Below are 14,567 nucleotides of genomic sequence, written 5' to 3' on the forward strand. Positions count from 1 at the left end.
GTAGTGCATCTGGGCCCGGAGATTTATCAATTTTTAGACCTCTTAGTTTCTCTAGCACTTTCTCCTTTGTGATGGCTACCATATTCAACTCTGCCCCCTGACTCTCCGGAATTGTTGGGATATTACTCATGTCTTCTACTGTGAAGACTGACGCAAAGTACTTATTTAGTTCCTCAGCTATTTCCTTGTCTCCCATCACAAAATTACCAGCGTCATTTTGGAGCGGCCCAATGTCAACTTTTGCCTCCCGTTTGTTTTTAATGTATTTAAAGAAACTTTTACTATCATTCCTAATGTTACTGGCTAGCCTACCTTCATATTTGATCCTCTCTTTCCTTATTTCTCTCTTTGTTATCCTCTGTTTGTTTTTGTAGCCTTCCCAATCTTCTGACTTCCCACTACTCTTTGCCACATTATAGGCTTTCTCTTTTGCTTTGATGCATTCCCTAACTTCCTTTGTCAGCCATGGCTGCCTAATCCCCCCTCTGATAACCTTTCTTTTCTTTGGGATGAACCTCTGCACTGTGTCCTCAATTACTCCCAGAAACTCCTGCCATTGCTGTTCTACTGTCTTTCCCACTAGGCTCTGCTCCCAGTCGATTTTCGTCAGTTCCTCCCTCATGCCCCTGTAGTTACCTTTATTTAACTGTAACACCTTTACATCTGATTCTACCTTCTTTCTTTCAAATTGGAGATTGAATTCTACCATATTATGATCACTGCCTCCTAAGTGCTCCCTTACTTTAAGATCTTTAATCAAGTCTGGCTCATTACATAACACTAAGTCCAGAATGGCCTGTTCCCTCGTGGGGTCCATCACAAGCTGTTCCAAAAAGCCCTCCTGTAAACATTCAATGAATTCCCTTTCCTTGGGTCCACTGGCAGCATTATTTACCCAGTCCACCTGTATATTGAAGTCCCCCATGATCACTGTGACCTTGCCTTTCTGACATGCACTTTCTATTTCGTAGTGCATTTTGTGCCCCCGGTCCTGACCACTGTTAGGAGGCCTGTACATAACTCCCATTATGGTTTTTTTGCCTTTGTGGTTCCTCAACTCTACCCACACAGACTCCACATCATCTGACCCATATACCAATGATGCGCTGGGAATTCACTCGAGGAAGTTCCCACGTAAAAGTTTACCCAGCATTTTCCCAGAAGCGCTAACTTCCTCTGGACAATTACGTTGGGTTGGGAACCAGCTGACAGAAGTGATTTAAATTGTTAACTTTGGATGGTTCTGCCAGCTTTACCCTGATAGTTACTCTGACAGTTAGAAGGAAAAAAAATCTTCTAACTCCAGAGTAACTATTTAAAAAACCCAGACCCAGCTTTTCACGGGACACCCGCAAACGCACAACCCCTCTGGGGGCTCACCCCTGGCCTTCCACCCCTTTCCTCCCCCTGGCCTGACCCCTCTCTTCTCCTGCACTGATCCACCCACCAAGTCTGACTAACCCCCTCCAGATCTGACCCGACCACCACACCCTGGATCCAATCTGATCCGCTTCCCCATTCCCTAAACTTTATTACTTACCTGCTTCCCTGTAAATTGTCCCCTTAAACCTCCCGTTTATGGCAGCTACTCAGTAAAATGGGGGAGTGACTTACCTCTCAGACCTGGCTTGAAGGGATCCCGTGAAAGGATTAAATAAAATTCTAATTGCCCTCTCCTAATTTTACCAGATATTTGTATCCCTTCTTCATCCACCTCGCTGCCCTCAAAGTGTTCCCACAGTCAGCCTCCCCTCTCTTCACCTCACAACCTCCACTCCCAGTGTTTTTCTCTCTCTCAACACCATCAATTCACAGAGGCCACTAAATATCCACAGCAATTGTGGGCAGTCCTTACATCTTCCCCACCTGTAATGTGGACCATCGTCATCACCATTTATTCTTCAAGCTGAGCTTTAAGGAGAAAATTAAGGCAAGATTAACTGCATAACTAAACAAACTTAATGAAAGCCACAGGTTTATCTGTTTTCAGACATATCCACACCAGTCAGAAAAGTAGGAAACAGTGAGGAGGATAGAAATGGGCTGAAGGAAGACATAATCCAATTGGTGATCTTGGCAAACGCATGGCAGATGGATTTAAAGCAGAGAAACGTGAAGTGATACATTTTGGGAGGATCAATGAGAAGGTCGTGGCAATATAAAGCAAATGACATAATTTTAAAGGGGACGGAACAGAAAGACCTGGGGGTTTATGTGCAGAAGTATTTGAAGGTGGCAGGAAATGTTGATGAGGCTGTGTTTTCTTGTTCTTTCACAGGTTGTGGGAGTCGCTGGGTAGGCCAGCACTTGTTGCCTATCCCTAGTTGCCCTTGAGAAGGTGGTGGTGAGCTGCCTTGCGAACCACTGCAGTCGGTCTGATGTCGGTACACCCACAGTGCCTGGCAAGGAAACTATGTTAAACTTCATAAATCATGGGTTAGGCTTCAGCCTGAAGTATCGTACTCTGAAGTATCGTATTCTGGGCATCACAGTGTTGGAAGGAGGTCAAGGCCTTCGAGTGGGTGGAGAGTAGATTTGCCAGAAATGGTACATTATATGAAGAAGCTGGAGAAAGAGGGATTGTTTCTCTTAAAGCAGGGAAGGAGAAGGGGGCATTTAGTAAAGGAAAAGTGTTGAAGGGGTTTGAAAAGCATAAATAACAAGAAACCAAAGGCAGAAGGATTGGTAACCAGAAGATGATGTTTGGCACAAAAGAGATTTAAAAAAATTATTCAATGAATTTTTATGTCTGAATGCACTGCCTGAAAAGGTTGGGAAAGAAAACTCAGTAATAATTTTCAAAAGGAAATTGGATAAATATTTAAAAGGGGAAATAACTGCAGACCTGTGGGGAATGAGCAGGGGTGGAGGGCCAATTGGATAGACCCTTCACAGGTACGATGAGCTGAATGGACTCCTGCTACATTCTAAACATCTACACACACACAATCATTGAATTCAAACACAAAAATATTGCTTGTTGCAATACTGAACAATATATGCAGGTGGGCTTATTCAATGACTGCAAACAATAGCCCTGCTATTATATTTACATACAGCATAAAGGGCATTTCCTTACCATGAGCAACTCTCGGGGGGCGGGGGGGGGGGGGAGAGATCTACCATTACAAATATAAATATTTGGAGCGTCTCTGTTCAAAGGGTGAAAGGTTCACAACAACTTAAAGAAAAGAGCAAGCGAGCAAAGTATTCACTTCAGCTGGTTGTTTGACGGTGGAATAGTGGCGACATCACTGGACTAATAATCCAGAGATCCAGACCACTGTTTGGGGACACGGGCTCAAATCCCACTATGGCAGATGGTGGAATATAAATTCAAATCACTAATTTAAAAAAAATCTGGACTTGAAAGCTTGTCTCATTTGCAAAAAAACCCATCTGGTTCACAAATATCCTTTTAGGATGGAAATCTGCCATCCTTACCTGGTCTGGCCTACATGTGCCTCCAGAACCCCCAGCAATGTGGTTGATCTTAACTTCCCCTCTGAGATGGCTCGAGTAAACCACTCAGCTCACGGATGGGCAACAAATCCTGGCCTTGCCAGAAACGTCCTCATATTATGAAAGAATACAAATTTGATAAAACAATGCATCATCTGTTTTCCTGAGCAATTATCTTCAGGATTTATATAAATAGGTCGGGTTACTGGGTTACAGAGGCGTGGACGTAAGTTGGGTGCTCTTTCCAAGGACCAGTGCAGACTCGATGGCCCAAATGGCCTCCATCTTCACTGTAAATTCTATGAAAATTCGAACCAATTAACAAGTACCCGAAAAGCAGCCAGCAGTTTGAGGAAAACAGATTTTGATGCTCAATTTTGCTTCCTCTTTCATCATTTTTCCCCCCATAAAACGCAAAGGACACTGAGGGAGCGATGACTCCACTGCAGAAATTAGAAAAAACATCTCTGCTTAAGTTGACCATAAAGTGATTCTTAAAAATTCAAAATTAAACATAAAACTCAATTGTACATAAAGCATTATTTGCTTGAGATCAGATGCTACAGGATGCTGGACTTATTAACCTCATAAGAAACAAAATAAATAGTCAGAAGCATTGTAATCTGAGGAGTAAGTAGCGGAAATATTGTCGATCACAAATGGTCAGGTGTTCTGCCGTCTAATGTTGCAGTTGAATACCACCCTACTCTGGAGCACACCATCAACAAAGATGAAAAACGCCTGCTTAACTTGTTTCATTTAGATTTATTTATTTTTGTTATCAAAGACAATATCTGGAAACATTATGTATTAAAGTTTCTGTCCATGATTTTGCTTTACAAAAAACTTGTGAAATGACGATGGACACTGGATTATTCGGACTTTTCCTTCGTTTATCCTTAGAAAGGAAAAAAAAACCTCTATCACTTCTTGAGAAAAAGAGAACGTTCGCACAGGCTGTGGAATGGATTAGAGTCTTTGAGATCAAATCTTGTTTGAGATAAGTTCAACCTCTTTGTTTCAAGGTCAGAGTTCAAATGCACCTCAGAAGGTTAAAGGTCGAAGAGTGTTAGGCACCATGATTGAACACACATTTGCTCATGCTCTAACCTGCACAACAGGGCAGCGTCAATCACTGAGGATTACAGTGAAATAATGGCAGACAACCAAACACGATCAACAGCAGGACAATGGAGGGAGACGGATGCATCTGCAGAGACCAGAACGTTTCAAAAGAAAAGTTGGCTGGATTCCAGATTTATGGCAAGATACATTCACTGAGGCTGTGGAGTGTCTTTTGTAGCTACTGTGGCTTCTCATTGTCAGCCTCTGGGTAAGTTGGATATTTAATAGTCTCAACGGTTTCCTTCACTTTGTAAGACGGGTACAGACCTGTTCGTCCATTTTTTCTATTGATCCCTTTAGAATAACCATCCCAATGGTTGCCAGCTACTCCAATCAGATCTCCAGGCTCCAGCACAATCTCTTCCGGTGTCTGTGGTTTGTGAGGGTAAATGGCAATCTGATTGTGTGCGTTCTGCCCGCCAAAGTAGTAGATGTCATCCAGAGAATGAAAATTGGCTGAAGCATCCGGGTGCAACGTCTGCATTATCTCATAGGCCACACGACAGACCTGAGACGGAGAAAGAAAGATTAGTTGTTGGGAGATACACTATTTAAAGCTGCACTTCTTGATAATGCAAGCAATGAAAATGTGTTATGCTTCATTTGGAATGCGTTTAAATTCATTTGGCAAACTTATAAAAGGATTCAGTTTACATATTGACTGTGGCCAAAAAAAGTAGAACAATATATATCCAATGTTACATATTGTGGCTCAGTTGGTTTGGGCTTGAGCCCAAAATTCAAGGCTGACATTCCTGTGTATTGCTGAGGGAGGACTGCGCTGTCGGAGGTGCCATCTTTCATATTAGACATTAAAGCTGAAATGTAGGTGGATGTAAATGATCCAAAGGCACTATTTCGAATAAGAAGACGAGTGTATCCCCAGTGACCTGGTCAATATTTTCCTTTCAATCAACATCACAAAAACAGATAATTGGTTATCATCACTGTTTGTGGGAACCTGCTGTGCACAAATTGGCTGCTACACTTTCTACTTTACAACAGTGACTACACTTCAAATAGTACTTCATTGGCTGTAAAGTGCTTTGAGATGTCCGGTGGTTATGAAAGTGTCATATGAATGCAAGATTTTCTTTTCTTTTATACTTCATTGGAGCTTATCAGCTGGATTCACCGATTCTGGGGCTATGTCCCCATGCCGGCGTGGGAATTGTGGCGTTTTACACCAGAACACATGGAGTAAAACGGCCACCGACTCCCAATTTTGCTGGGGGCGAGCATGCCGTCAGCGTAGAGCACCCGGCTCTAGCTGTCGATACGCCCCGGAGAATTTCCGGGTCCGTGGCCGCACATGCGCACGGCCTGCAGCAGCCGTGCCGTGCTACATGGCAGAGGCTGCTCGCGGACCAAGCCCGCAAAATAGTACCCCCCCTTTGGCCGGCTCGTGTGCTCCTGACCAGCCCCCCCCCCACCCCCACAGTGCCCCCAGCCCCTATTAATGTCCCCCGAACCTGTGGATTGGCCCTTCCCCGACTGTGGCGGCGCTGGGCTGAGCCTGCAGCGGCCACGCCAAGTTCCCGATGGATGAGACCTCGCGCGACCGATGCCATTGGGAACTCAGCCGGTCGGGGGCGTTGCATCGGGGGCGGTCCTCAGGCAATGTCCTGAGGCCATCGATATGTGGCGCGGCATACTCCTAGAGTACGGTTCACTAAAGTCCTTTAGGAAAGGAAATCTGCCATCCTTATCCGGTCTAGCCTACATGTGACTCCAGATCCACAGCAATGTAATTGACTCTTAACTGCCCCCATCACGAGCAATTAGGGATGGGCAATAAATGCCAGCACAGCCTGCGATGCCCACGTCCCATGAACGAATAAAAAAAATAATAAAGTTTACATGACTGTTGTGTTTGTGTGTTTTGGGAATGTCTGTCTAATATAAGGTAAAATGGAGGAATGAAGTGGTCAAGCGCTCTGCTCGGAGTTCTGCCTGACAACAAGCTTCATTAAAGGTTGAAAGAGGGCCCAGGTGGATACATGGGAATAAGGTGTAAGATGTTCATACCTGTTGACTATGAGTGGACCGTTAATCCCCAAGTCTTAGAGGAAGCTATTAGGAATGTCAGGCTTTATAAATAGTTATATGTCAGAGTGTATGTTTCATTCCAAGATAGAATAGAGTTGGAGGTCTAGAAGAAAGCTAATAGGCATTTTTATCTGGGTACGAGGCACCTGTAATTCACACTGGCATGGAGATAGGCTTTGAGAAGGGAAAAGTCACCAGAAAGCCATTGTATCATCGGGTTGCAAGTTACCTAAGATATCACTGAACCTCACAGATACAAGTCAGTCTGCAGCCACCTGAGAGACAGAAAGCAGGAGACATCCCTGTAGATGAAGCAGAAGCAGAAAAAATACTCACTTTAGGACTTTCTCGAATAGGAAAGGAAAACTGAAGCAAGTTATCAGGAGCTGAGATTAGTTTTGGACTGTTTCTTGGATAATTAAGTGTTCATTTAAGGGTAAATGTAAAATATAACCATGGCTTGGGCTGTCAGTTGCATTAAAAATCACAGAGGATCTTTTCTGTTGTTTAAAATGGAATTGTTTACTAATACGTGGTTAATCAATGTTGATTTTAATTTATTTGTTCCAGTAAAACTCTTCAAACTTGGTATCTTGTCATGTGATCCTTTTAGTCAGTCGCTGAAAATTCAAATGTCTATTTTTAAACATTATCGGTCTCAAAAGGGATCTTAACAGTATATAGAATCATACAGTTCTATGATTCTATATACTGTTACCATCCTTTTAGAGACCAGTAATATTTAGAAAAAAAGACATTTAAATTTCCAGTGACTGACTAAAAGGATCACATGACAAGTTAGAGCAAAAGAAACAATGGCCGTGATTTACCAGAACAATTTCAAAGCCCGGTTTCGGGCATGTTTGCCGACCTCTCTGCAATGCTGAGATTGAGATCGCTATTCAACGGTACTCAGCAGTTTTTTTGAGCCTAGAGGGGCTTCTCCCCATCGAGACCACACTTTAAAAAAATTTCCAGGACTGGCTCCTCACAGATCGGCGCACCATTTTGATAGGCTGCCCCGAGTTCTCCCCCACCCTCACCTTTCCGGACCTTCTCTTTACATCCCCCAACCATTCTGCGGCCTCCCTCATCCTGCTTTCATGGGCATGGCTCCCCAGGCCCCGACATTTGGCAGTGCCAACCTGGTACCCGTGCAAAGGATGCCAGTGCCAGGTTTGCACTGCCACGGTTCCCGGGTGGCACTGATGGGGTGTCCGGGTGCCAGAATTAAACCCTGCCCTGTCCCCAGCCACCCACGGGCTCTAATAGTCTCCAAGTCCCCCGAGGTGTCATCACGCCTGGCCCACACTTGTGGAAACCAATGCTCATCACGCCCAGTTGAGGTCTCGCAGGTACGGCTGTTAACTCCCAGGCGTCAGGATATTTAAATGAGCCTAATGAGCTGGGCGACTCGCGCTCGGCCCGCCGTCCGGTGCAAATCCTGATTTGAAGATCTCCCGGGATTCCCCCGTCACGCCTGGCTCCACACCAGGTGCAATGCAGAGGCTGAATCGCACCCGATAATTCCAGAATCGTAATCAACTTGATTTTCAGTTGAAAGTGACTGAAAAAAAATCTGGCTACAAGCTTGAGACATTCGAGAGCAAAGCCCAAAAGAGGCGAATAATGAAGTGAGAGGATAAATTTTGTCAATCTACTTGATTTATCTGAATTCCAAATGTTATGAGTTCTTTAATCACTGTGATAGCCCAGGGGTAGGAAAAACACCAGGAGGCAGTCAGAAGAATGACAGCCAATTGTTGAGAGAAGTAACACATAAATTAGAGGATTCCTGCTCCGTCACTCAGATATGAGCTGCAAGGCAGAAATCATATTATCATTCAATAATAACATTTGAGGAAGATTTCCTTGAAAGGCTCGACTTTAAAGATCATATCCAAGAGGCACGAATACTTGAATGATGCAGCACCCTACTTTACGCTGCACTGTTTCCATTAATAAGTTGTAATCCTTAAGTAAACTCTCCAAATGGCTGCATCTCTGACATGGTGTAAATGTTGCACCTATGAATTGCCTTGAGGTATTTTACTATACGAAAGGTGCTGCACTTAAATACAATTTAAAAAAAAATCTTTTCTCCCACATTTACATCCATCAACAATAAACAATAATGAGCAAGATATGTCAGTCCCCATAATAACAACGATCCCATCTACCCACCAACCCCCAAACCTCAACCCGCATGTTTACATAAACAAATGACAAAAAGGAATCAGGGATTACCCGTAGTCACCCTTAATCTTACACAGCTCTCCCCCCCCCCCCCCCACCCCCCACCCACCCACCACCCCTCACCCAGGTCTCCAGCTCCTCCCGTCCACTGTCTCTTGTAAAACTCCTCCTCCCAACCTCGGTTCCTTCCCCCCAACTTTCCACCCCGGCTAGACCACTCGGACCCTGTTCTGCCAGGCTCCGATGGCCACAGCCCCTCCCCCCACCTCACTCCCGTTCACTGGCCGGCACACACCGGCCAGCGTGGAGGCCCCCGCCCGGGTTCCTTTCCCACTTGCCCGGCCCTAGGAAAGCCCAAAGATCCCCTTTTAGCACACAAACCCCGCATATCCACCTACACCCCAAAGAACCCTCATTTCGAGTTAAAGTCCCGTCCCGTCCCTTGTCCAAATATATACCACATTGGCTCCTTTAGTCTCTACACCTGCGTGCAGTGATACAAAAAATAAGAAAATACAGTCATGAGGTTACATCGGCACATGGCCATTCCTCAATTTGTCAGTTCTGCCACAGTCCTTCTGCTTTCGCAAACTCCTCCGCTGCTTCCGCCGTTCCAAAATAAAAGTCCCTGAGCTTGTAAGTCACCCTCAGCTTCGCTGGATATACAATGCCGCACCGCACCTTGCTAATGTACAGTGCCCTCTTCACCCGATTGAAGGCAGCCCGCCTCCTTGCCAGCTCCACTGTAAAGTCCTGGTATACACATATACCAGCTCCAGCCCACTGCACCACCCGCTTCTGCTTGGCCCAGCTCAGGACCTTCTCCTTCACACTGTACCTACGGAAGCACAGAGTCATTGCCCTTGGCGGCTCACTCGTCTTTGGTACAGGCCTCCACGACCGATGAGCCCGATCCAGTTCATATCGGGAGGGATCCTCCCCCTCCCCCAATAGTTTTGCCAGCATTGTGGCAAAATTACTCAGTCGGCTTCGGTCCTTCAACTCCTTCGGGCAGCCCCACAATCCTCAAATTCTGTCGCCTGGATCTATTTTCCAGGTCTTCCATTTTTCCTCGCAGATCCTTGTTAGTGTCCATCACCTTCCGCATCTCTTTCCCCATCGAGGCAAGTTGATCACCGTGCTGCAATAACGTCTCCTCCACTTCCTTCAGCGCCTCCCCTTGCTCTCGCACCTCCGCCACTGCGCTTGCCACCTCCGTCCTCACCGGGGAAACCGCCTCCTCCACCAGCACACTCAAAACCTCCCTCATCTCCTTCCTCACCATCTCCATGCATTTCGCAGTCTGCGCCAACTGCTTTTCAAATTCCGCAGCCATCACCTTAGTTATTTCTTCAGCCGTAAGCAGTGCGGCCTTCCCTGGTGCTCCAGCCTCCATTTTCCTTGGTGACCCCGCGGTGACCTTTCCACTCCCCGACGGACCTTCAGCTGTTCTTTTTTCGGCTGTTTTTTTGCTCACCCTTGACATTTTTCTTTGGGTTTTTTTTCCCTCCTGTGTCTTCACTGTGCCTCCTCCGTGCCTTCTCCCTGCTTCTGCCACCTCCGTGGACCCTGGGACCGGGCTTAAAGCCCCGAAAATGCCGTTCCCGAACGGGAGCCCTCCATTGTGCGGCCGCCTCCCGCCTGCCGTCACCGGAAGTCTTAAATACAACTTTTTCATGCATCTCATGGCAGTTTTGGTTTCCTCTGTTAACGGAAGGATGTAAATGCGTTCAAGGCGTTCAGAGGTTTACTAGATTGATACCTGGAATGTGTGTGTTGTGTTATGACAACTGGTTAGACAGGAGATTGTGCAACTTTGGAACTCTGCCTCAGATGACTGATTGATTCAACTTGCCGAACAGGAATCTAAGGTTATCGGGGTAGATGGGAATTTGAAACACAAAACAGATCTCCTCTGAAGGAGACCGTGTGCCTTCATTACACCAGGCTTTTTATTTTTAATCATCGACGGCTGAGTTTTCCAAGGCTCATGAATCCTGACACTAATGAATATAGTACCTATGATTCTGCTGGAAAAATTCACATCTCCTTGGGGTCCATCAACTGGTAAATCTCTAACATCTTCAAAATCTTTTTAAAAAATAATTTAGAGTACACAATTATTTATTTATTTTCCAATAAAGGGGCAATTTAGCGTGGCCAATGCAACTGACCTGCACATCTTTGGGTTGTGGGGACGAAACCCAAGCAGACACAAGGAGAATGTGCAAATTCCACAAGGACAGTGACCCGGGGCTGGGATTCGAACCCAGGTCCTCAGCGCCACAGACAGCAGTGCTAACCACTGTGCCGCATGCCACTCTAACATCTTTTCCAATTCTGATGAAAAGTTGCCGTTCTCAAACTTTACCTCTGTTTCTCTTGCTACAGGTGCTGCCGGCTGAGTGTTTCAGGCATTTTATGTTCTTATTTCAGCTTTGGGGTAAGTGGTATAAATGTGCTGCTGCTTTTTAAATGATTACTGGATGTCATCCCAACCTGATAAAATCAGGTTTTATGAACAGGTTGAGCGCACCAAGGGCATGAACAGTTGAAGACCAGCCAAAGAAATCTTAAGTTTTCATTTCCTTACAATTTGTAATATTGATCAGTATTCTGCAGTCTTCCTACGGTTAAGAGTTACAGGAAATGAGTACCTCCCCTCCTAAAGCCAATCGCGCATTTACCAGCATTTCCATTAAAACATGAAATGAAAATTGCTTATTGTCACAAGTAGGCTTTAATGAGGTTACTGTGAAAAGCCCCTAGTCGCCACATTCCGGCGCCTGTTCGGGGAGGCTGGTACGGGAATTGAACCGTGCTGCTGGCCTGCCGTGGTCTACTTTAAAAGCCAGCGATTTAGCCCAGTGAGCTAAACCAGCCCCTCATTATTTTAGTTTTATTGGTACTGATCCTGTGTACCCCTAGTAACAGAGAACAATGGTAAGGCAGTAAAGCTTTCAATCTGAGGAGGAGTTCATGTGTCTCTTTTACTCTAATTCATTTTGTTTAAAGACTGTAAGCCAAAATACCTCCAGCTCAACACATTTCACAGCGGCTTAAAGGAAAATACCAATTTGGCCATCCATTGTTGGATTGAAATGAAAATGAAATGAAAATCGCTTATTGTCACAAGTAGGCTTCAAATTAAGTCACTGTGAAAAGCCCCTAGTCGCCACATTCCGACGCCTGTTCTGGGTGTCCAGTCATAAGCTATAACAAGTTTCTTCAAGTCATATATTAAAGAAAGCATCCTGCAAGAAAATCAAAATGGGACTTCTTTTTCCCACCCAGGGATTTCAGCAATTGTTTTTTCTCAAGAAACCTGCAGCTTTTTTACTTGTTATGAGAAATGCGGCATACTTGATTTGACTGATATATTAAAAAAATCATACTTGTCAAAACTGCCATAAGCAGATTTTTGAATGAGTCACAGAAATAAGTAGCTTGCAAAAAAAGCTGAACCATTTTTTGTGCATTTGTCACGAACTGGGGGTGCAGCACCTTTGAAAATATTCACTCGTTACGGAGAAATAAATTGAGAACTGAGGAAAATGTGTTGACGAGAACGCCATTGAAAGAAATGGTGGCACAGTGGTAAGGTCACTGGGCAAGTGGTTCGTGGGTTCAAAACCTACAGCCAGTAGAAATTCAATTCAATTAATTAAATCTGGAATTATAAATCTAGACTCAGTAATGTTGTCCATGGCAACTATCATCCATTTAAAAAAAACATCTGGTTCACTAATGTCTTTCAGGGAAGAAAACCTGCCGTCCTTACCTGGTCTGGCCTGCATGTGATTCCAGATCCACAGCAATGTGATTGACTCATATCTGCTCTCTGAAAGGCTGAGCAAAAGTCATTTGGCTCAAGGACAATTAGGGATGAGCAACAAATGCCAATGACGCCCACATCCCAATGAAAGACAAGAAAAGGTTGAAAAGAAGTTCCAAATCTGAGGACATCAAAATGGACTGATGTCATTCAGAGCAAGTATATTGCAAATATCTTCCATAGAGTCCTTCCAGTGCGGAGGAGGACATTCAGCCCATTGAGTTTGCATAAACCCTCTGAAAGAGCATCCCTCCCTGGGCCAGTCCCCTGCTTATCCCTGAAATGGCACCTAACCTACGCATCTTTGGACACTAAGGGCAATTTTGGCATGGTCAACCCACCCAACCTGCACATCTTTGGACTGTGGGAGGAAACCGGAGCACCCGGAGGAAACCCATGCAGACACGAGGGAAAAAGTGCAAACTCCACGCAGTCACCCAGGGCCAGAATTGAACCTGGGTCACCACCGTGCCACAGGCTGCCCATTTTCCACCATCTTTTCAGATTAGTATTTTGAAATGTTTAAAAATTCATAAAATATCCTCTTGAGAAGGTGAAGCCATGGGTGGTAAAGAATTTCTTTTAAAGAGTGGAAATGGGAGAAATGACCTCGTAAAATCTGGCAAATTATATTTAACTTGTGAAAAAAATACAGCACTGAATTCAAGAAAATAGGAATAAGCCATAGCCATTCGATGTTTCCAGCTCATGTGCCCCTTGTATTCACTTTTATGGTCCTCATGTGCCATTTCTGCACCCCCCACTTTCAAAAGCTCTACTTCTGGTTTCCTCCCATAGTCCAAAGATGTGCGGGTTAGGTGGTTTGCCCCCGCTAAATTGCCCCTTAGTGTCCAAAAAGGTTGGGTGGGGTTACTGGGTTACAGGGATAAGGTGGAGGTGTGCTCTTTCCAAGGGCCGGTGCAGACTCAATGGGCCGAATGGCCTCCTTCTGCACTGTAAATTCTATGATTCTGCTGAGAAAGGGAAGTGTTTAATTGCTGAAAGACTGCTTTAACTAAATTAACACTTGCAATGCTGGCACACAACAATATATGCAAATATTCAAGAACACCAATTAATTTTATGTTTGTGACTCCTAAAGTGTCTATGCAGGTAACTTGAATTACAAATACGTATGGGTTTGGATTGAGTGGAAAGTACATTGCAAAAAGAAAATTTTAACTTGCTTCCAGACAGCCGGTGTCTGGCTATAACAGAGATGGGTTGTGACCAATTTATTCTCGAGAGGCGAGTCGGTCACTGAAATATCTTAAAAAGCTTGTGTGCCCCCCATTACACCAGGCTCTTTATAATTAGCTAATGGTGGCCAGGTTTTAGGAATCCTGACAGTTAACAGCAGCAGAAATGTGCCTGATTCTTACTTACAGCACACCTTGGGCGGGATTCTCCACTCCCGCTCTGAAGTGGCCGCACCGTCGTGAACGCCGTTGAGGTTCACGACGGCGCAAAACGGCCCCATCCCAAACGTTTCAGGCCCTGGCAATGGGCCAGGATTGGGGCCGCATCATCTACACGCGCCAGGCCTTATCGCCCGCGTAAAGGCGGCGCCGCATAGTTGAAATGAAATGAAATGAAAATCGCTTATTGTCACAAGTAGGCTTCAAATGAAGTTACTGTGAAAAGCCCCTAGACGCCACATTCCGCCGCCTGTTCGGGGGAGACTGTTACGGGAATTGAACCGTGCTGCTGGCCTGCCTTGGTCTGCTTTCAAAGCCAGCGATTTAGCCCTGTGCTAAACAGCCCCTCATGACGCGGCCGGCGCCGCATAACGTGCGTTATCCACGCATGCGTGGTTGCCGTCCTCTCTAAGTCCGTCCCGCAAGAAGATGGCGGACGGATCTTGCGGGGCCGCGGAAGGAAGGAGGTCCTCCTTCAGAGA

The 14,567-nt window shown here is 45.3% G+C and overlaps 1 protein-coding gene across 6 annotated transcripts in view; it reads right to left on the reverse strand.

Moving 5' to 3' along the window:
- Nucleotides 1-4,207: 4,207 nt before the first annotated feature.
- The window catches only part of LOC140396632 (alpha-(1,6)-fucosyltransferase), a 1,055,147-nt gene continuing 1,044,787 nt past the window's right edge, over nucleotides 4,208-14,567 (reverse strand). For all 6 annotated transcript variants that reach the window (XM_072485445.1, XM_072485437.1, XM_072485429.1 and 3 more), the window contains one exon: nucleotides 4,208-5,095. In XM_072485445.1, the coding sequence (XP_072341546.1) occupies nucleotides 4,766-5,095 (330 nt within the window). In that variant the 3' untranslated portion in view covers nucleotides 4,208-4,765. The remainder of the gene's footprint in view (nucleotides 5,096-14,567) is intronic.

Source organism: Scyliorhinus torazame, chromosome 2 (assembly GCF_047496885.1).
Source record: "Scyliorhinus torazame isolate Kashiwa2021f chromosome 2, sScyTor2.1, whole genome shotgun sequence".
NCBI classification, from domain to species: Eukaryota; Metazoa; Chordata; class Chondrichthyes; order Carcharhiniformes; family Scyliorhinidae; genus Scyliorhinus; species Scyliorhinus torazame.